The 22,350-nt window shown below is 47.2% G+C and overlaps 2 protein-coding genes across 2 annotated transcripts in view; one reads left to right on the top strand and one right to left on the bottom strand.

The window, feature by feature from the left end:
• CACNA2D4 (calcium voltage-gated channel auxiliary subunit alpha2delta 4) overlaps window positions 1-22,350 on the bottom strand; it is a 191,074-nt gene that overhangs the window by 60,551 nt on the left and 108,173 nt on the right. The window lies entirely within an intron of this gene.
• On the top strand, window positions 4,692-13,478 carry LRTM2 (leucine rich repeat transmembrane protein 2). The gene is made up of 3 exons (XM_074983771.1): window positions 4,692-4,758; window positions 8,944-9,534; window positions 13,024-13,478. The coding sequence occupies exons 1-3, from the start codon at window positions 4,692-4,694 to the stop codon at window positions 13,476-13,478; spliced, it is 1,113 nt and encodes a 370-aa protein (XP_074839872.1).

Genomic DNA, 22,350 nt, shown 5'->3' with positions numbered 1-22,350 from the left:
CAAAGAAGCTTAAAATATGAATACTCATAGTCAATTTTTGCAGCCTTTGACCAGGTTTCTTGGGAGGGCACAGATGGTTTCACACACGTCTCCTTCCCAGCTCAGATGCAATTCAGGGACAAATGGACCCACCTATGGTTCAACCAGTTGCAAATAAGTTTTTTTAATTGCTTTAATCAGCCCATGTCATCTGTGCCTCCTGCCACTGTTAGTGTCCAAACACTTGTCCTCTTAGGGATGACTGAGGTTGTGGAGAAAGAACACTCTAATCATTGCAAATGGGGGAGGGGCATCACCCCCTCTCCTTTGGGTGAGTCTCAGACTGCATTGAGACATGAATCTTAGCAACAACATTCTACCCAATGGCGGGGTGGGGGTGGGCGTGGCGATGGAGATAATCTCCTTAAAGCATCCTCCATTCATTTCCTAACTCTGGGGGATTCCAGATAAAGGCTAAAGCAATTTAGCACTGGAGATGGACGTTCCTCGCTCACCAGTGGCTGTGTGTCTATGTGTGCGCACTTCCTGTAATTTATGGCTGGCATTTGCTGAAGCCTCTATGACCTACACTTCCCTACCAGGCATCATCTGCGCCCCCAGTAATACTGGCTGTTTCAGGGGGCTGATGTTGAGGCTGAGAGCTAAGGGTAGAGGAAAGGACGGTGATGACTGGTTAAAGGATTCCTGGACTGTACTTCTGTCCCCAGCTGATTCCGCCTGTCCACTTGGTGACTCAGTATCCCTATCAGTGAAGTAAGGATAATCCTTTTCATCTATCTCTGGTACTGTGTTAGTAGGACTCAGGTCTGACTTTCAGATATGCTAAACACCCAGCCCTCCAACTGGCAGGTCAGTGGGAGCTGTTGGTGCTCAGTCTTTCAGAAAATCATGCCCTTAGTTGATCAACTCCATGATAAATGGGAATAGTGCTGAATGTTTGTAAAGCACGTGGGCGCACCTCAGCAAGACGGTATTAGAGAACTGCAGAAAAAATATATGGAGGCAGAAGACAAGGCCAACAAAGGTTGTCCTCACTCTCACAATATGCGCCTTGGGATCATGTACATAGAAGGTTTTGATTCAGCCCAAATACAGGGCTTTAAAGTGATAATGGACCGGTCACCAGTGGCAAAACTGGACGAGGGAAGGAGAAGGGAGGCGCAGCAGTAATTCCTTCAGCTGGAGGTCGAACAGTTGCAGGAGCAATTAAAGTGAAAAGTTCTATATCTTTAGGGTTCTCTAACAACTCTATAGGTTTTGAATTCCCCAAGGGAGCTAATAAGGATGGGAAGGGGCTCCTCAGGGAGCCAGAGCGGTGGACTGAACGCCAGAGTGGAGCTTCAGCTCAGTACATTTCTGGAAGCTGCAACACGAGGCAGTGACTGTGGCTGTGAGCTGAAATTAAATATGCTGCCACTTTACCTGCTCTGTCAAAGGTATAAAGAAAAGGCACATGTCTTGCTCCACAGGCTGCCACTGCATTTGGAAAGTGGCACATTTCCAATGCATGGAAGAATACATGGCTTTAGATACAGTGTTGTAATGATCCCACTGTACCCACTGGGCTCAGGATATAATATCCTAGAGAACACTAGACATCCAATGGACACATTGGATACAGTGTCCCAAGAATCGGCAGGCATCCAGGATACAGTGACCCTCGGTCTTTGGAGTACTGTGGCTTTTGATCCCATGATGCCAAGCAGCCCTGAAATTGGCAGATCCAGCCACCTGAAGATTTCCCTTGTGGCAGGGACTGCCAGGGTGACTTCCAGCTTCCATAATGGCTCAACCCGGTAGATGGGAAATAGCTGGTGTACCTCATGACTCGCTGGTCCCTGGCTACTGGAAGAGCCCCGGGTGGTTGCTTGCTACCTGCCTGAGACAGAGCAACCTGAAGGCATATGTTGGGTGTGAGAAAGCAGATACTTGTGCAAGTTTGTATAAGAGATAGGTGTGTACACATATGGGTCACATATCATTCAGGCACATGTGTACATGCACATACATGTATGCGTGCTTCTGCCTACAGGGAATGTACTTGTAACCGTGCTTATGTGTGTGGATGTGTTTGCACACATGTACAGGACTACAGATGACAATGTGTGTGAATATATTTGTGGGTGGGGTCACAAATGTTTTGATCATACCCATGGACTCATTTGTTAATGACACAGGTCCACACACAAGCACACATACATAAGTGGCATGTGAGCACGTGTAGGTATGCTTACATACAGGCTCATGCAGGGGCATGCATGCCATACCTTCACATAGTCACATGCGCATAGAGATGCATCCATCCTTGCACACGTCGCAGTATGGGAGAGAAACCCAAAGCCTGAACAGGTGTTAATCACCAGGCACTGCAATAAATTCTAATCACAGGAAGAGGGCTCATTTATACACATCTCCCCTGCCAGCCCCACGTGGCGTGCTTGAGCTTTCCTATCACTGGAAGAGGAGCCTCTGCGGTACCAGAATTTAACACCTCAACTGGACATGCCATGCAGGAGCAGAGAGAACTAGAGCCAGAGACACCATCTCTATCACTAGCCAAGCGCTCAAGCACTGCCAACATTCTTGGAGTTCTCCCAGCGTACTGGGTATGGGGACGGAGTGGAATGATTTCATAGGAGATCCTGGGGGTGAAAACACCACTTAATGAACTGATGAGAGAGGGTAAGGAAGGAAGCCCCCAGGAAGATTTTTTTTTTAGCTTAGTGCCCTTGGTTGGCACTGAGCCAGCTGATACAGATGGGTGTTAACAAACCAACAGGCTAGGAACAGAGCTATCTATACCACAGGGAAAGTTAGATGTGGGGTGAGGTGGGGGAAAGAGACAGAGTGCCAAGCATCTCCTGCTGCATAAGGGAAGGACAGGAATATTTGACAACAGGATTTAAAACTGATCAACACGAGCTATCCAGCATCCGGATAAGTCTCTGTGGCTGTCAGCTTAACTCTGCCATTTGTTCCTGTGGTGTAGGGAGTTAAATAGGACACAGAGAAAGCTGGTTGGCCGGGAGTTGAAGTCAAGGAGGGAGAGAGAAGAGACTGCAGTTGGGCAGTGTCCAGGGAGTCGTGTGGAAGCCGCTGCAGGCAAAGCCCCTTCAGGTAGGTGCTCCTGGCTTTCCGCTGTTCCCACTGATAGAGTGAGACAGACCGACGGATTTCCAAAGCTGCGTGTAAGACAGAGCCATGGCTGCAGACGGTGTGAAAGCACCTCTCTAAACCCAGCAAGCAAACCTATGGAAAGGGGGCAGCTGTTTTTCAGCTTTTCCTTCAGCTACAGACTGCAGGCAAGATAGTTCAGCTCAGTTGTGGGGTGGTGTGGGAAATGTTTTTTGCATTGTTGCTGTTAATGCATCTTGCGCATTGGCATTTTGATATGATTATCTACAACAGCCTCGCATGGTGTACTAGCCCAGGCGCTAAATCTGCTCACTCCTCTTCCTGAGACAATAATTAAAATACCTCCTGGTGTTTTGCTTGCCACTGGAAATAAATCAGTCTGCGGGGGAGGGGTGGGGGGGAGATGGAGGTTAGGAGACTTGATGCATGTGTGTTGGTAGGAGATACCCTGATGAGCGCATTGTGTACATCTAAAAATAAAGGCTCAAGGCATTGCCAGAGCCCTCTGCATGGGAGATGGGGTGGGGTGGGGTCGGGGGTGAATGACCAACCATGTGAGTCTCCTATACCTTGGTGGGAATTTGCCAGGCTAACCCCTGGTGTGAGGGTAGGAAAATATCATAAAAGAGTAGGCAGAGGAACAGAAGGGCTGCAGAGCTTCCATCTTCCCTACTTTTTTCTTCTTGCCTTTACTCAGAGTGTGGGGGGACCTGTTGTCATAGTCACATATTGTCAGGGGAGAGTTTTTGGTCTGTGGGCTTCTGATTAGGATGTGCATTTTTCCTCTTGTAAGTGAGATGTAATTCCTCCTCGTCCCTCCCCTCTCACTCCTGGTTCTTTCTTCTCCTCCGAGGCTCCTATTCTGCTCACTTGCTCTCTGGCTCCTACATCTGCTGCAGTCTGAAATCCCCAGGCTGATGAGTTGTGTTATATACATACTTGCTGGAGACGTTACATCCATTTTACCTCTGAAGGGAAAAGGAACATTTGCAAGGGGGTAAGGGAGCTTGGCAGGCACCCTCTGTGCCTACACCCCTATGAAACTGTGCCACAGAGAGTGACTTCACTGTCAGCATTAGCACGTGTGTGGTGAGAGGGAAGGAGCCTGAGGGTCATTGCAGGGTCTCCTCAGCAATCCATAGCCCTGACCCGTTAGTGTGGGAGAAGTTTTGCTTATACAGTCACCTCAGATTTTCCAGGGTGACCAAAATCTAAGCCAAGACCGCTCAACTCATCACACAAGTGAACAGACTCTGATTTTAATACAGTGTTCCACACAATTAACCTTCATTCTTCCTCTCACTTTGCACCCTTATTCTCTAAAACAGTTAGCCATCATGCTCCTTCCCAAAGGTGAAACATGACTGGGGAGGGAGATAGAATCGTGGAGCATGTCCCTGTCTCTTCCAGTCCCTAGAGAACTGAGAATCACATGCTTCTTCTTTGCCTTTTAGGATCTGACAGTTAGGACACCCAGATTGCTCCTCCATCCTGTGAGAACCTGTGCCAGGCTGGCAGGAGGACAGGAAGCCACGCCAGAGAAAACCGTGACCATAATGCTGCCTGGGAGCCCTGACCACTGGTGGAGGAACAGGTTTTCCATGAGGTGGCGACAGACCTGCTGTAAGTGCTGCCCATTTGGGAGAGCAGGTGCTAAGTGTGGTGCCTTTGTGCCTTGGGAAACAGGAGAGAAAATAGGTTGTGACAGGATGGGGGCGGGGGGCGGCTAAGTAGTGAGAAGCCTGAGCTAGTTCCAAGATCCCAGGGTACTGAACGAATGGCCAAGATGGCTGTGAGAGGCTATAATGCTCAACATGAGTTTAAGGAGGGAGGGCTTGGAATGGGTGTTTCTGATTTGACTGGGTCTGCCTGGGCAGAAGCTGAAGGACAATATTAGAGCACAGCTACTCCCCAAGGGCCACACAGAATATCTGACAGCTTCAGACCTTGTCAAGAGCAGATATCTCCCCACCTTCTCTTTGTGATCCTGGCTGGTGCCTGGATTGCGGAGCAGGGCTGCTGGCTCCTTGGGAAGGAAGATGTTGCTGTATGTTTTAGATCTGGGGTAGGATAAAAAGTGAGCGGCAACTCTGCCACTGGGGTACTGCCACACGTAGATGAATCAAAGAAGGATAAATACACCCTCATCCCAATTCTCCCTCCTATTCACTGCTGATGAATTAACATTTGAGCTCGTCCATTGTCCCACTGAAGGATCCATGCCAGAGGAACTGCTCTGGTGTCCCAGCATGTGCAACACATGCCTCGAGGGCTCTCCAAAAGCAGCAGCAGTGGGACTTCAGGGAGGAAGGGTGTCTCTACTTCAGTGAAGAGTCTGGCAAGCACAATAAAGGAAAGAGAGGGCTTTTTACAAAAAGCCTCTCACTAATGAGAACATGGGCAGTCACATGGGTTTATAGACCCCCACCTAAAATTCCTACCTAGGGCTGCCAATTTAGGAAGGTGAGGGACTTATTCCCTTCTCCATAGAAGACCATCTTTATAATCCAGTTGCATCAAACTCAACTGCTATATAAATTATTTACTGTGAATGTTACTGAACCAAGACCTAACCTGATACTCCTGGCTCAGCTTTCTGCCACCCACTCGGGTCACTGAACACCCCACAGAGTAACTTCATCTTTGCCTAAGATGACAGTCCCTTCCACTAATACTGCTCTGAACTACCCTGGCTGGAAGCAAGCTTAACATTTTGTCTGTCACAACCCTGCTTCCCTTCTTGTGGGGCTGGGAGCTCAGTCGAGCTGAGTTTCTGGATCTCAAGCTATACCCAGAAGACGTGCTCTTTCAGGGGACAGAAAATGAAATCAGACCTCTGCTTCATAGCTAGTCCAGCAGAATGGACAATGCTAGTGGCCATGTTTCCAGGGGGCAATGAGAAGCCTTTCCCCCACCCCCAAACACTACTTCAGCACAGAGACCTGAAGTAAATATATTTCCTGATCACAGCCACACCCAGCTGTTTGGCACACTGCTCCTGCCAGCCAGGGCCAGCTGGAATGGCGGAATCCCAGAACAGCTCAGCCAGGAGCCAGTGTAGGTAGGGATTTGGAGAGACAAGCCCAGAACAGAGCTTAGCATTACCTGGATGTTCTCACCTTTCTCTCTATACAAAGAGACTAAGTGTTATCATCAGAGCTGTCAATCTATTATTAATACTGTACTTCTGTCAAGCATCCAGGAAAAGGCAGGGGCACTCAAGTGACTCTTGTCTCTCTCTCTACCCCTCTCTAACTCTCTTTCTTTCAAGTCCCATTCTGCAGCGAGAGACTCACATTCTGAGTGGCATTAAATATCATCCAGCCAGCCAGCTCTGCCACTGTGCCAATGTCCTGGATAGGATCAGCTTTCATGGCTGACAGAGTCTGTGTTATCGACCCCAACCTTTGCTTGAGAGGAAGGCATGGCAGACTTAGGATAAAGTTCTTTCCCGATGTTCCCTTATTCTCTGTAGGGAGACCTGGGACAGGTGGGGCTCTGACTGGTATCCCCTAAGCTCGTGTAGGCAATCTCACTTGATTGAGAAAGAAAAACTTCCGAAGGACTTGTGAGAAAAAGCCTGAGAAAGAAAATCTGGGACACTCTCCCTGCACCCTTACTGACTCATCCTCTGGTGCTTCAAGAAGTGGCCCTGCCTATGAGCTAAATCCTGAATTACTTACTTCAGTTTTCACTCAGTCCACTCTCTGGCAAACTCCTACTAGAATCAGTGGGAATTTGAATTCTAAAAGAACTGAGGCAAACGTGAGGAAGGATCACAGGGTTCGGCCTTATTATTGAAAATGGGACATCATTGGTATAAATCAAGTCAGTATAAAAAATGGACTATAGGACAGAATGAACTCCAAAAGAAGGGGAAGGAATGTTATTGTAGAGGAAGCTCACAGCTGCTTTAGTCCTATTTCCTCCAGAATATCTGCTCCTACCCACTACCTCTCCCACGTTGCACTTTCCAGGAGTTCTGTGGGGCTAAGAAATGATACACTCTGGCAGTTGGTCCTTCAAAAAGAATCAGGAAAGCAGACAGAATAAGACAATCTGGTTTCCAATCCTTGTAAGACAATCCACAGGAGACTATTAGGACATTATCTCAGATTTATCTTCTTTAATTCTGAACAGCAGAATGCATCTAAAGCAGAGTCAGTCTGTTATTTTTGTCAAGGTCCAGACTTTAGAGAAAAAATATTAATAATAAGTAAATAAAAATGGTGGGGTGTGTTTGAGAGCCCGTGGCACCCAGGATTTGGCTTGTGAACTACCTACTGGCTACCCCTGATCTAAACCTATCAGATGACATTGACTTCTCCAAGACAAAGGGAAGAGAAGAGAGGACTGGGTATGAAGTAGGGATAAAACTACTTGAGTGTTGGTCCGATGTGCTACTTGCAGCCCATACAAACATTGCGGGAGGTGGACTGACTTCCTGCTCTGAAGATGTGCAACCCCCAAATACACCAGGTGGGAGGAGAAAAGATTGCTCTCATGTGGCAGGTGCCATGTTGTCACAGGGATGAAGTGGTAATTTTGAGGACAGTAGTTTCCTGCAGGGGTTGAAGTAATGCAGTTGCTAGACATCCACAAGAAGCACATCAGGGACTGAAATCCTTGCCCCTCCAGACCAATTTGATCAGTAATATGGATGGCAGATACCACCGAGGTATAGCTTGTTCACTACCAGGCCCCAAGCAATACGTATTTCAATACCCATTTCCCTTCTCTAACCTGGCCGAGACAAGGTTAAACCTCACCTACGGGACACCACAGTCCAAAGCTCAGCTTCACACGCACTGCTCAACACTCGCATCTTCACCAGCAAATCCTGCATTTTTTCTGTGTTCTCCCCCGGCAATAGGCAGTTTGAGGAGCAGTGCAAAGCTTGCCAGACTCTCAGCAAGACAGATGAGTCTCTGTGGGTTTCAGAAGTCATTTGGACAGCACCGCCAAACCATTCAGTGGTTTAGAGAGACTGTAGTGCACTTTTACACCTTATTGACCTCTGGCCTCAGTGAATTGACACTAAGGTCTGTCACTAATATGGACCCAAGCTGAAACAGGTGGATCTGGAGCTGAACTAAAGCAAGGCTAGGGATTGTTTGGATCCAAAGATTATGTCAGACCCATCTAAGAGAGAACGGCCGTCTGCAAAATTAGGTTCCATACCCAGACTCTCTCAGACCTAGACTTTTGGGCCTTACCAAACCTCAAGAACTGATATCTGGTTAGGCAGTTCAGCGCCATATCCCAGCTTCCCTGGAATTTGTGGGGCAGAGCACAGCTGCAGGGGTTGGGGCTGAGTTCAATGTTAGCCATGACACATTACATTCTGAGGGAATTAGGCTGATCAGAAAGAAACATTAAGGTGTTTATTTGTGACCAATGTGACTTTTTAAAAAAATATGTCAAAACCAAAACCAAAATCTCTATTCTGAGAGAGTCCTTCAGCTTAGGCCATGTCACCCATCATGCTCTGTTTCATCCTCATCTGCCTCTGTGGAGTGTTCTGACATTAGATAGCAAAGCCCTCTGGGACATGCTGATTTTCTGGTGCAACTGAAAGGAATTTTATTCACCAGTTCCTCAAATAACACTAGCTGGAGAAACACTGAGAGGAGGTTCATGCTGCCAGGCAGGTCAGAGGACATCTGGGGGAAAAGTTCATTTTCCTGAAGAATTCCACTGTGATCATAGTGCAGCCTTAGCTGTATTCAAAATGGATTGAAAGGGTTACTGAGGGATTACTACTATTCTAACATACACTCCCTCCCCTCTCCACTTTTCACCCACTAGTGCTTGCCTCCTGGCTCTTCCTGTGTGCAGCAGACTCTCTCTTCACCTGCCCTTCCTCCTGCAAGTGTGACAGTGGCAGTCTGGAAGTGGACTGTAGTGGCCTGGGCCTCTCAACCATCCCCTCAGACATTCCTGCAAACACCAGAATCTTCCTCTTCCTCAACAACAAGCTAAGCATGCTGCCAGGACCAGTCTTTTCAAATCTCTCTGCCCTTCAGAGGCTGGACCTTTCCAACAACTTCTTGGACCAACTGCCTCAGAATATCTTCAGTGACCTAGGGAACCTCACCGAACTGCAGCTGAGGAACAACAGTATCAGGACCCTGGACAAGGATCTCTTGCAGCACATGGCCCTTCTGCGCCAGCTGGATCTATCCATCAACGGCCTCGCTCAGATACCCTCAGGAATATTTGACGACCTCCCATCTCTCCGCCTGCTCTCCCTAAGGTCTAACCGCCTACAGAGTCTAGACAGAGTGACCTTTGAACCATTAGTCAGCCTGCAGCTGCTTCAAGTTGGAGATAACCCCTGGGAATGTGACTGCAATCTGAGAGACTTCAAACACTGGATGGAATGGTTCTCTTATCGAGGTAGGTGCCATGGGGAGGGGGGATCCAGTCACAGGTTTGCAGATTGACTGCTCAGCTTTGCAGTGGAGAAGTAAGGTAGACAGACAAGACAGACCAATAAGGAAGATGGATCAGGCTAACCTAAATTCTGGATCTTATCCAAAGAGAAGAGGGCCAGTACTAAAATGCTGTGATGTAATACTATGCAATGCTACAGTGTGGTAATGCTACAGTTATTGATGAGATAGTGTTTGCATTCTAAAGCCTTCTTTTCAGATGCTATTTTTCATCTTTGCACCCAAGCCTACAAAGTGGATTTTTTTTTCAGGTGGGGGAAAACTTATTTTAGAGCCCAGAAAAACATAGAAAATGGGAATTTGAGAAAAAACTGTTTTTCAGGCTTAAAAATTAGTTCTCCAGAGCACTTCTTTGTTCTGGGATTCCTAAAACAAGACCATGGATAAAGAGTTGGGTTTGCCTTCAGGAAAGCAAATACCAGAAATGCTGATGTTTGAAGAACTTTGGTTTATAAATAACAGCCCAAAACATTAAAATATCATGAGTCAGAACCCAAAACACATGACTGTCTTAAAAGGTTTTTTTTTTCTTCAAAATAATAGATTTGGAGACTTTTAATTTGCTTTCTCATGTGGGACCATACCAGGTTTACATTTTATAGGTTTTCATCTGCAACATTGATACAGAACCGCTGAAATTCTTTCAGAATCACATGACTCCAGAAGCTGGGCCTTTAAGAGAAACATGACATATTGCAATGACACCAAAGTCTTGATCTTGCTCTGTTTGAAGTCTCTCTAGGAGTAGGCCTCAATTTATCAGAATGGCAACAGCCATGCTACTTCTACTGAGCTCAGATAACCACACTGGGATGAGATTACACAACTACAATCAGGAGGCTGCAATTTGGCTTGTGCATTAATGCGAACACATTCAAAGAAGCACACTGGTACCTCTGTTTCTTTTAGAGTTTTCTTAATTTGCCTCTCAGACCCCAGAATGAGAGAAGCAGAGAGCATTCTGTGTTTTCCTTCAAGAGAAACTGCACAAATGCAGTGGAGCACCTGTGCCAGCAGACTGCTAAACATATGGAAGGAAGTGTTGACTAGTGAGAACATGGGACTGAGAGTTTTAATTCCTGGGATTTTAATTTCAGTTTTGACATGTGGGCTATGTCTACACTAGCCCCAAACTTTGAAATGGCCACGCAAATGGCCATTTCAAAGTTTACTAATGAAGCGCTGAAATGCATATTCAGCGCTTCATTAGCATGCGGGCGGCTGCGGCACTTCGAAATTGATGTGCCTCGCTGCCACGTGGCTCATCCCAACGGGGCTGCTTTTCGAAAGGACCCTGACTCCTTTGAAGTCCCCTTATTCCCATGAGCAGATGGGAATAAGGGGACATTGAAGTAGGCGGGGTCCTTTCAAAAAGGAGCCCTGTCGGGACAAGCCGCGCGGCGGCGAGCTGCGTCAATTTCGAAGTGCCATGGCTGCCCGCATGCTAATGAAGCGCTGAATATGCATTTCAGCGCTTCATTAATAAACTTCAAGGCTACGTCTACACGTGCACCCAACTTCGAAATAGCTTATTTCGATGTTGCGACATCGAAATAGGCTATTTCGATGAATAACGTCTACACGTCCTCCAGGGCTGGCAACGTCGATGTTCAACTTCGACGTTGCTCAGCCCAACATCGAAATAGGCACAGCGAGGGAACGTCTACACGCCTAAATAGCACACATCGAAATAAGGGAGCCAGGCACAGCTGCAGACAGGGTCACGGGGCGGACTCAACAGCAAGTCGCTCCCTTAAAGGGCCCCTCCCAGACACACTTTCATTAAACAGTGCAAGATACACAGAGCCAACAACTAGTTGCAGACCCTGTATATGCAGCACGGACCCCCAGCTGCAGCAGCAGCAGCCAGAAGCCCTGGGCTAAGGGCTGCTGCCCACGGTGACCACAGAGCCCCGCAAGGGCTGGAGAGAGAGTATCTCTCAACCCCCCAGCTGATGGCCGCCATGGAGGACCCCGCTATTTCGATGTTGCGGGACGCGGATCGTCTACACGTCCCTACTTCGATGTTGAACGTCGAAGTAGGGCGCTATTCCCATCCGCTCATGGGGTTAGCGACTTCGACGTCTCGCCGCCTAACGTCGATTTCAACTTCGAAATAGCGCCCAACACGTGTAGATGTGACGGGCGCTATTTCGAAGTTACTGCCGCTACTTCGAAGTAGCGTGCACGTGTAGACGCAGCCCAAGATGGCCATTTGCGTGGCCATGTCGAAGTTTGGGGCTAGTGTAGACACGGCTGTGACATACATTTTCACATTAGGCAAGTTGCTTTGTCTTTTAGGGCCTCATTTCCCCTATGTAAAAAGGGGCTACCAACATGTACCTCATATCTTAAAGGCTTTGTTAGACTTAGTTAATTCATGTTTTTAAAGCATTTTGACATTTTTAGAGAGAAGATATAAAGTCATACTAAATACTACAGGTTGAACCTGTCCAATCTGCCACTCTTTCGTCTGTCAACATCTGCAATCTGGGATGATTTTAGTTAGCCAGATCTCTACTTATCATGGGTGTGCCCAAGTTTCCTGTGGTCCCATAAAGTTTATTTACAGTCACCGGTCCTGGCTCTCAGTGGTCTGTGCTGTTATTTAGCTGTAATTACCCTCACATGTCTTCTAAGAGCTCAGTAAGCAGTGGAAGTGATGGTAATGCTGCTAGCTCATACTGACCTCCCATGATTTGGAAAATTCTCTTGTCGAGCTCCAGCCAGTTCCCGAGGTGCTGGACAAGAGAGGTACAACCTGTACCGTTGGCTAGATTGTAGCTACTAAAGCCCAGCCTACATAAACAGCTGTGGAGGGACATCACAACCAGTGGCAGTTGCTAAAGCTATCCAGCTGGCAATGTGCTGAAAAAAGACCTTGTCTCTAAGGTTAGTGGAAGACCAAATGTAGGAGCAGCCACCCATGGAAAATTTTACAAGGTGCCGTGTCTGTTCCCTTGCTACTGTTTGTGGACTCCCTACCAGAATCAGAACCTGGCCATGACTCTGCCCCATTATCTTCGGTACACGTAATGCAGCCGCCAATGCTATAACTCCGCCCTTCTCCCTCTTGCATTCTGGGAACACCAGGTGCTGGATCCTAGTTGCCTCTTGGAGTATAGAAGGAAGATCTGCATCCTCGCCTGTACTCCAGGGAGCCCTCATGCAAAAGAGACCATATTATAGCCCCCTAGATATAATGAGGACCGGTTATAGTCACACAGGGATCCCAATCTTTGTATTTCCTACTTCTAAGGGCTGGACTGTCAGTTTGGGTGAACAGAGTTTCACTGATTTGCCCCACCTGAGAATCTAGCCCTATGTATTTAAAGACTGAATCATAACACTATTCTGACATAACTCAATGCTCTGAACAGGCCCTGCTTGAGGCCCATATGTTAATCACCCTTTTTTCTCTCTGGTGGGACAGGAGGGAAGATCGACCAGTTGTCATGCACGCTGCCCAAGGAGCTGCGGGGTAAGGACATGAGAATGGTCCCCATGGAGATGTTCAACTACTGTTCCCAGCTGGAGGATGAGAATGGCTCCATGGTGCTGGACAATTCTGGTCCACCGTGCACTAAAGGAAGCCCAACGCCTCCAAAATCCAAATCAGGTCCAGAACAAGACATGGAGCCGAGTGTGGCGTGCCCCCAGAAACAGAGATACCGTCCCGTTAGTGTGCGCCGGGCCATCGGCACAGTGATCATTGCTGGGGTAGTGTGCGGCATTGTGTGTATCATGATGGTGGTGGCAGCAGCTTATGGTTGTATCTACGCATCCCTCATGGCCAAGTACCACCGAGAGCTGAAGAAGAGGCAGCCACTAATGGGCGACACCGAGGGTGAACATGAAGAACAAAAGCAGATCTCCTCTGTGGCATGAAACATTTCTTGGAAGTCAAGGGCAGACCTGAGCAGGGTATGCACACAATGGGCAGCCAACACTTTCCAGGAGCCTCGGGTATCCCAACAGCATCCTCTCAGCTTCATTTCCCCTTCCTTCTACATCCCACATAGCACTGCAGGGCCTTCTGGAACCACAAAGAACAGCCAGCTGTGCTGAAGAAGCTTCTCGTATAATGAGCAAGACACCAGACCAAGCATCTAAGTCTCACTGGTGGAGTCATTGGTGTTTCAGGACAATGAGCTGCCCCACATCTCCTGTACAGTTAAGGAAAACTTGGTCAAAAGAACAATGGGACAGAAGGTTCTAGATGGTCACCAAAGGAAGAGAAGGGAGGTTCCCTTTCTCCTTTTTGAACACTAGAAAGACACATCTAGCCTAAGATCTGTGTACTCAGACTTCATCCGCTCACCCTAACCCTCATCCGTACTCTGATATGCACACTCAGTTATCACCCACATAGACACAGGGACAGCCATGTGCATACACACAGATCTCCTCATGCACATACAAATACACCCCAGCGCACACATGGCAACCCCCCGCCCCAGACGTGTATAAAACTTGGGTGCAGGCACGCATTTCCTCGCATACCTGTGTGCATCGATGCATACCTACTCTGGAGCACCTAAGGTGTGTTAGGCACCTCCCAGAACAGACAACCAGACCGGAGAGGCTTACAGAGATATCTCAGAGATGGTACACAGACATAGGCAGGGATAGGAGAGGAAGGACGGAGACAACATCGGTCAGATTTGAGTGTTACTCAGCGATGGCTGAGGCACAGCACGCAAAGGTGAAATGCGTCTCTGTGTTTATGCCATGATTTTATAAGATAAACAGAACTAGTGACTAACGGGAAGGATCAGCTGCAAGTGTCCTACAGACTTTGCAGCTGAAGCGGGTCTTGAAAAGGAGGGACTGAAAAGAGGAGCTGGCTGACTAGCTTGCAGTCCATGGATGGGGCAGTGCAGAGAACAGCCTGGAGGCGGTTGGGGGAGAAGTAGTGAAACAAAACACCAGCTGGCATGGTTGGCAGCGTGGCGTGGGTGTGCCGTGGGAAGGCAGTGTGATAAGCAGAGAGGGGCAGAGTTATTTCTGTGGAGCCCCGAAGGGGAGAAGAGAAAGCTTCGTGCACTAGAAAAGAGGGAGCTAATTGAGGAGTACAAAGAGGGAGGTGCCATGATTATCACGTTGGTAGATAGATAGATCTCTATCTAACTATCTATCTATCTCCCAGGCACGAGATGCGTTCACAATCACTCACATGCACCCTACCTCATACAAATATGACTCTCTCTCTCTCTCTCTATATATATATAAACACACACATGAACTAACTAACATGCAAACCTATGCATGCTTGTGCTCACTGAGATACACATTTATTTCACAGGTTATATACACTCTGTATCTGCATCTAGGCTAACTTTTCCCAGGCCTGATTTTAAGACCTGCTGAGCTTCATATTAGCCTCACCAATTCTGAAAGCCAACACAAAGACTCATTTTGTATCACTGGAAGTGGGATAAAGTGCTGTCTCCAGGGGAGAGCGCCCATTGCCATGGTAACCTGTTCTAACCCGTCACAGTGTGTATTACTGGGACAGGAAGATGACACTGGAGGTCGCACAGCCACGATGTTTGCAGCTGATTTGATCCTTGCCATCCTGAAATGACATGGCAGCCAGCCTAGATTTACAGGGTATTTCTCTGGTAAGCCAGGTGCAGAGTCCAGCAATCCCTGCAGCTGGGCACAACGTCATATTAACTCCTTCCCTGTCCTGTAGTATCCTGCTGCCTTCAGACGATCTGCAGCCCTTCCTGCTAGCTGCTGCTGGATTCCTATGGAAACACTACAAATTCCCCCTGAATCTCTTCAGTCAGTCTGGCTGTCACACCAATAAACAAGACCACTAGCAAGTACTCTCAGACAGCTCGGAGCAGCAAAATCTTTCTACCAGTACTGAGCCACCAGATCCAAAGAGATGGGATAACTCAGGCAGGAGAAGCCCTATTTCCCATTGATCTAGTGATGGATGGGAGAGAGGAGAATGTTCCGCGGGAGGAGAAAGAGAGGCTGCCGCAGAAGACAGCATGGGAGAGGAAAGTTCTATGCACAGGGGCTACGTGTACACGGCTGAGGGGAAATGCCCTGAGTGGAGAATGAACTCCTTTCCTCTCAACCCCCCTGGTTATGCTTCAGCCAGCTCTAAGGGACAGAACTGGTACACTACAGACTCCTCCTGCCAGTGTGCATGTGGCTGCTGTTCCATATTCCCAGCAAGTCAGGACTCATCTTTTCCTCCTGGACCCAGACTCCCCACCCCAGGGACTTATCACCATAGCATTCTGGACTCTGCAATCATACTTGAAATGGGACTTGAGTCAGAGCCGTATATTTATAGAGCTCTATTTTACTTGTATCAAATAATGATGAAACCCTTGCACAAAGGAGAGGGGTGTGTGTGTGTGTGTGTGTGTGTGAGGAGTGGGACAGGGGCTGTGGGAGAGGAGAAAAATCCCCTCCTACCCACTTTCCCCATCCCGGCAAAACATCCTTTTTTGCTGATAACATTTTCTGTTTCTTATATTGCGGGTTTGACTGCGGCCTCGAACCTCATCTCCTCTTGTTTCTCTATAGTATGGCAAAGGGTCTGGCAAACAGCTGACTGGGTTCATCTTGGCCCTGCTTTAGGCATTTCCAGGTTTAGAAACCCACTCAGGAGAGCAGGAGGAAGGCAAGGGGAGAAAACAGAAGGTTGTTGAGCAAAGTGAAGGGGTGGACAGTGCTTGGTCCAAATGAAATGCAAATACTTGGGAGGACAATGGGCTGCTGAAACCCAAGGGTGGTGACCTCCTCCATGTTGAACAGTGCAACAGGGCCAACTGGGAAGGGCCCTATCTATGCTACAGCTTAGCAACAGGCTTTTCAGCTGTGACCTGGTACGTCCACAAAACTCGGTCCTCCTATGCAGCTGGGAAGTGGCTGTCTCCATTGCCACCAGGCACATCTGAGGAACACAGTACTCCAGGGTAGCTAGAAATGAGCCCCTTTCAAAGGAGGAGTACATTTCTGGCTCATAGCTTGGCACAGTGGTACTATTGTGCTCAGGACAAGGCCTATCTGGTGTGTATCTGGGAACAGGGCTCCTCCTCTGCAACTAATCACAGCTAGGAGATGGGCTTCCATCAGGAAACTCATGCAAACACGTCCCTCCTGTATAGGCAGGCACAGCAGTCAGTTCCTCAGCGCATGTGGATAAATGTGCTACCTATCCACAAGCAGGCACGCCCATTGCCTGTGGGGAGCATATGGCCTGGGCAATTTCTTTTCTTCTGTTAAGGTCTGAGGGTGAGTGAAATGGTTTTCTAAAATGGTTTAACTGAGGTTTCTCTGGCACCAGACAGAAGATTTTTAAAGGTATATTATATTTCTGGCTTGTTGTTACTGAAGAATAACAATAAAGAATGTATTTTCCTATGCACCTCACTGTTTAATGGGATCTCTAGTATCAATACCCCCAGCCAGTTCCCACACAAGCAGACACTGCAGAGATATAACCAAAGAGATAACAATGGCCCTCTGAGGTACCACACACACACACATACTGGAGGCATACAGCTGGGGTAAGGGAAACAAGGAGAAGATATTGTGGCTATCAGCAAATTATCTAAAATCAGAAAGGGCCTAACTATGCCCTCATGTAATTCCACTGAAACCAATGGAGTTACATCAGGGTTGAATTTGGCTCATATAGTTTCATAACATATTGAATAAAACAGGCTGTGACAAATAATAATCTGTGGGTTCCTAGAGCTTCACATTTGTCACTAGCATAAACGTGATTTTAACATTACTTTGAAAGGAATGGAAATAGATATCAAATCCTCCTGCACACCAGCTGCACAGACCACTGGTACTCAGGCAAAAGGAGATTTTTCGTTAGCTGTTAACTCTATGGGGTCCAAAACACATGGATAAGTGATTTAGATTCAGTCCTGTATTGGGCAGTGATACACACATATACACACTTCATTACAGACCCTTCCAGTTCAAAGAAGCTCACCAAGTGCCAGCAATCTCACAGGAATTCAAATCTCACTGCAAACATTAGTGTAGCAAACCCATGGCAACCTATGGACTTCCCAGTTGTCATGACAACACTTGCTGTGGTCATTTTGATCCTGCTGATGAAAGTGGGGGACAGAACCAGATGCTCCTGTTCGAAAAGAACTCATCAAAAGCAACCTTGCAGCTTGCAACACATGAATGCTGGAGCTAAAGTAGAGCCTTCAACAGCTTTTAACAGCCTCTGTGATACATCCCTTAACAATTCTATCAGTCCAGGACAGGGGTATCTATACCGGGTATTAATTATGATATCATAAATCTAGGGCTGAGAAAATAATTCACAGCCAATCATTTGAGTAATCTAGGCTTTTCTTTGCAAAAATCACCAGTGAGCAACTTTCAATTTTTTGCATATTGATGAGCCTTCAAAAGTATTTGCCAAATAATTTCTGTAGATAATTCCTGATCTGAATGTTGCTCCTGGGCAGCTCACAGCGAGTGTTCAATGTTTGAGTAAGGTTGGTTAGTTTTAATCGGAAGCATGGCTCACAGGAACTGTTTCTATCCTAAGTATTAGAATTGCCTAAGCAAAGAACTAGGCTTCTGGCGAACAGACATCCATGAAGAAGAGGTTACTTAGCTTGTGCAGTAACTGGACCTCTTCTAGATGTCTGTTCCTATAGGTGCTCCACTCCAGGTGCACTCACACCTGGTTAAGCAGAGATTTTTGATAGTAGCACTGTTTGTCTACACATGTGCTCTGTACTTCCAAGTGCCCCTCTCCGGGGCTATACAGGGCTGTGCAGGTGAGCTGCCCTCAGTTCCTTCTCTACTGCAAAGTCCTGAGGGGAAATGTCAAAACAGAGGGGAGGAGGGTGTGTAGTGGAGCACTGAAAGGGACACACATCGTGAAGAACTCTGAGTAGGGCCAAAGATGAGTAAGGGCCACCCTCAAGATTATTGGTGCCCTAAGGCAGCCCAAGCACCTGCATGCTCCATCCTCTGTGATCTGGGCTGTGGGGACTAGAGCTGTGGGCTGGCAGGTAGAGGGGGTGGACAGCAGTTCAGGAGATGTGGGGCTGGGGGACCGGGGCTGGAAGGTAGCACAGTGGGTGGGTGGGGGCAGGAAACTGGGTCCAATGGGAGTGAGAGGTGGAGCAGGGGCCTGGGGCATTGGGTCACCAGAGCTCATGCTGCCTGAGGCTGGTTGTGGCCCTAGGCATATGCAGCATGGGGCACTACTAAATTTGGAGCATCACTGGTGCTGTTGTAAGCTGCCAAGTGGACCTGACAGAGCCCGTAGGTAACCTTGTCTCATTTACCCTTAGGAGGTAATCAAGGATGACTGAGAGGGGAAAATGGAAAGGAGGAAGTGGTATAGAATATGCAAACTCTGAGAGAATATTCATGGACTTGCTCCTGATTATGCGCAGGAAGTGGATTCAGGCAAAACTAACTGCCCTCAGTTTGAGGTGGCTGATGTGTGGTCACATCTGCAGGACAGACCAATTTCCCTAGACAGTGAGGGCTCCCAAGGGCACCCCCAGCCCACCAGAGGTGCAGCTGTGGTGAAAGAAGAAGGCGATTGAACAAATAGAATCCCTTCACATTTCTCTGCTCTTGATGTTCACACCTCCACATTAGCACCTGACAATAGGGCACATCCCCCCGACTGAACTGACTTGATTTCTGCTCTCTTAATGTTCACAATTCCCCATTAACTGCTGATAATGGGCCACATCCACCCTGACTGAATATACCTTGCCAGCTCTGGCCCTCTCCTTTACTGAGACCCCCTCTTTCAATCCTCCTCTGAATCCCCCCACTCATGCATCTGATGAAGTGGGTCTTTGCCCATGAAAGCTTATGCTCCAAAATATCTGTTAGTCTATAAGGTGCCACAGGACTTCTTGCTGTTTTTCACAAAGATGTAGGCTGCCATATACCTGAGTAATTGAAGACATCTTCTTATTGATGTCTGTGGACTGACTTGCATCTTGAGATGATGCACCTTTGCATCAAGAATCTGTGCGGGGGGCAACAGGGGAAGATAAGCCCTGACTAATATATCATCCAAGCAGCCTCCTATGAAGTCTGTTTTTTGTAGTGGGCTCAAAACAGATTTCTGAATGTTGAGATGCAATCCCAGCTCACAGTACAGAGACATCATTTATTCCTGCAGAGAAATTCTGCCCCACTGCACAGTGCAGAATTTTGCAGAAATTAATGCAGTGCATGCAGAATTTCCTTCCCTCACCCACAGAAGTGGGTTGCAGAGTTATTGGTTGCCACTAGAGGCCACTGGACCTGGCAAAGTCCAGTTCACACAGCAGACAAGGCCAGAGGAAAAGGGTGGGAACTGGAGAGTTTCCACCAGCTGCAGTTCCCATCATGCCCTGAAGGAAGGAAGCAGCATCAGGCAGGAGACTGTAAACACCTGGGACCTATTATTAACCTACTATTAACCGTCTGGATCCTTAGGTTCTGGGGACACAGGGATTATGAGTGCCTAGGCTGGCGGGGGGGTGGAGCACTGCAGCTGGCTTCTAAGGGGAAGGCCTGTGTCTGGGATGCGGGGCGTGGTGGGGGGTGTCATTCAGATGGCTTTTAGGGAAGAGGCAGGAGAGAAGCAAAAACTGGGTTGTCACAGGAATTTCTTTAACTCTCTGCTCTGGGGGGAATTTTTGCATGTGTCTGTATTGTTACAGATATAGTTGCTGACAGGTATTTTGAAATAAATTTTCACAATAATTGAAACTGGTGTGATTATATTTTGTTATTTTGGCAAATAAAATTTGTAGAATTTTAAAATGTAGTGCACAGAAATTTTAATTTTTTGGTGCAGAATTTCTTCAGGAGTAATCACTGTCTTTATGGTGTCAAAGTCCTGATTATAAGAGTAGGCCTTAAGCCAGTCATCAAGGTATGTAAAAGCGATTATTCCCCATTATCAGAAGCACGCTGTGATCTTTGGGCAAAAAAAGGCCAACAGGAGTACTCAGTACTGAAAGTGATCCTGCCTACTGAAAACCATAGCAATAGTTTGTGAGATGGGTGAATTGGGATATGAAAATAGTCATTTTGAGTTTCAAGGGATGAAAACTAATCCCAAAATTATGGCTATGAGATACACCATCCTGAATTTCTGAGGCTGTCTACACTGGACAAAGAAAGTCTATTGTCGATATGCAATTCTAGCTATGGAAGTTGAGTAGCTAGAATTGACATATCTGTAATCAATTTACCTGGCTGTCTTCTCTGAAGAAGGTGTGTGGGAGAGTTTCTTCTGTCGACCTCCCTTATACTTCACGAGGAATACGGGGATGATGCTGAGCCCTGGAAGGTTAATTTTGTGTGTCCCTACCAGACATGTGAAATTGAACACCAGAAGAGCAACCCTGAGACTTGTCAAAGTTGTTTAGAAGACCTAGATCTAAAATTGGTCTCCGCTCTCTATTCTTTATTGGGACCAGAAGGTAATATGAATAAAGCCTCTTCCCCCTCTGCTGAATAGGAACTGGTTCTCTAGCAGTCATCCACAGAACTGAACTGAATTCTTGATTAGCTGGTGCCTGTGAGAGGGTCCTCAAGAAGGCTATGGAAGGGTGCTGGATATTAAGGGGATGGACGTAAAATGGATCGCATACCCCAGTTGTAAAACTTTCAGCACCCTTTGTCCAATGTGATTCTCTCCCATGTGGGAGACTTTTTTGTAGGGTTGCAGTCAGTGTTTTGGCATATTTCTGGGTCTTCAACCAGCCTATCAAAATGACAAATTATGATAATAAATAGTAGGCACAGAGTGACCAGCTGGAATCTTGACCTTCTGGGCAGTTCACATGGTCTCTGAGATCTTGAATCAAAGCATCATAGAACTCTAGGATCCTAGGGCTTGAAGAGGTCGCAGGAGGTCATCAAGTCCAGCTCCCAATGCAAAACAGGACCAACCCTTGAGAATGAAGCAAAGCAGGATCTTTGTGCCTTTGGGCTCTATTAATCCTTTGTTTGCAGGTGTGTAAATCCCAAGAGAAGGCAACAAGGCTCTGGAATCTTTATGGGTGTTCAGAGAATCAGTGGACTTGGTGAACTGTTTGAGGCCATCAAAAAGGAGATCCTCAGCTGTGTTTCAGACTGCCCTTGGGAATCCAAACAGATGGAGCTGGGATGCCCTCTGCATGACACTGCTGCAGAGAGGGATTAAGTGACAGTGTCAGACACCTCCAATGACACCTGTAGGAATGTTATAGTTGACAGATGACCCATGTTAACCGTAGCGTGAAACCAGTCACACTGCCCAGACAGCAGTTGCTCAGAAAAGGTGGTGAATTTGGGTGAATTTGCATAATCTGAGCGAATGTATTCAGCCATAAGAGCTTGACAGTTTGTGATCCTAAACTGAAGAGACATTTCCTTCTGCTGAATAGAGCAAAACATTTTTGGTCCTTATTATATGGGCACAGGAGCTGTTCAGAGAATGTTTGGCATCTCAGCCATAGTCAGGATTGGATGAGAGACCTCCACAGCAATCATACCCTACAGGGACTGAGGTCTTCTTAAGATGTACTCTCTCTGAGGAGATTGACTCAGTAGTGTGTGGATCTACCTCAGGTAGACCCAGGTGAACATGCCAAAGTTGACAGGGCACTGTGTTCAGTCAGGCTATGTCTACATGACAGCCCTATTTTGAAATAAGATATTTTGAAATGGATATTTAAAGAAGATAAAATATCTTATTTAAAAATAACACAACACTTAGCTATTTCAAAATAGCCCTTCT

Source organism: Carettochelys insculpta, chromosome 1, assembly GCF_033958435.1.
Source record: "Carettochelys insculpta isolate YL-2023 chromosome 1, ASM3395843v1, whole genome shotgun sequence".
NCBI classification, from domain to species: Eukaryota; Metazoa; Chordata; order Testudines; family Carettochelyidae; genus Carettochelys; species Carettochelys insculpta.
Note: the sequence above shows the minus strand (reverse complement) of the source record. Positions and strands in the feature narration are given on the sequence as shown.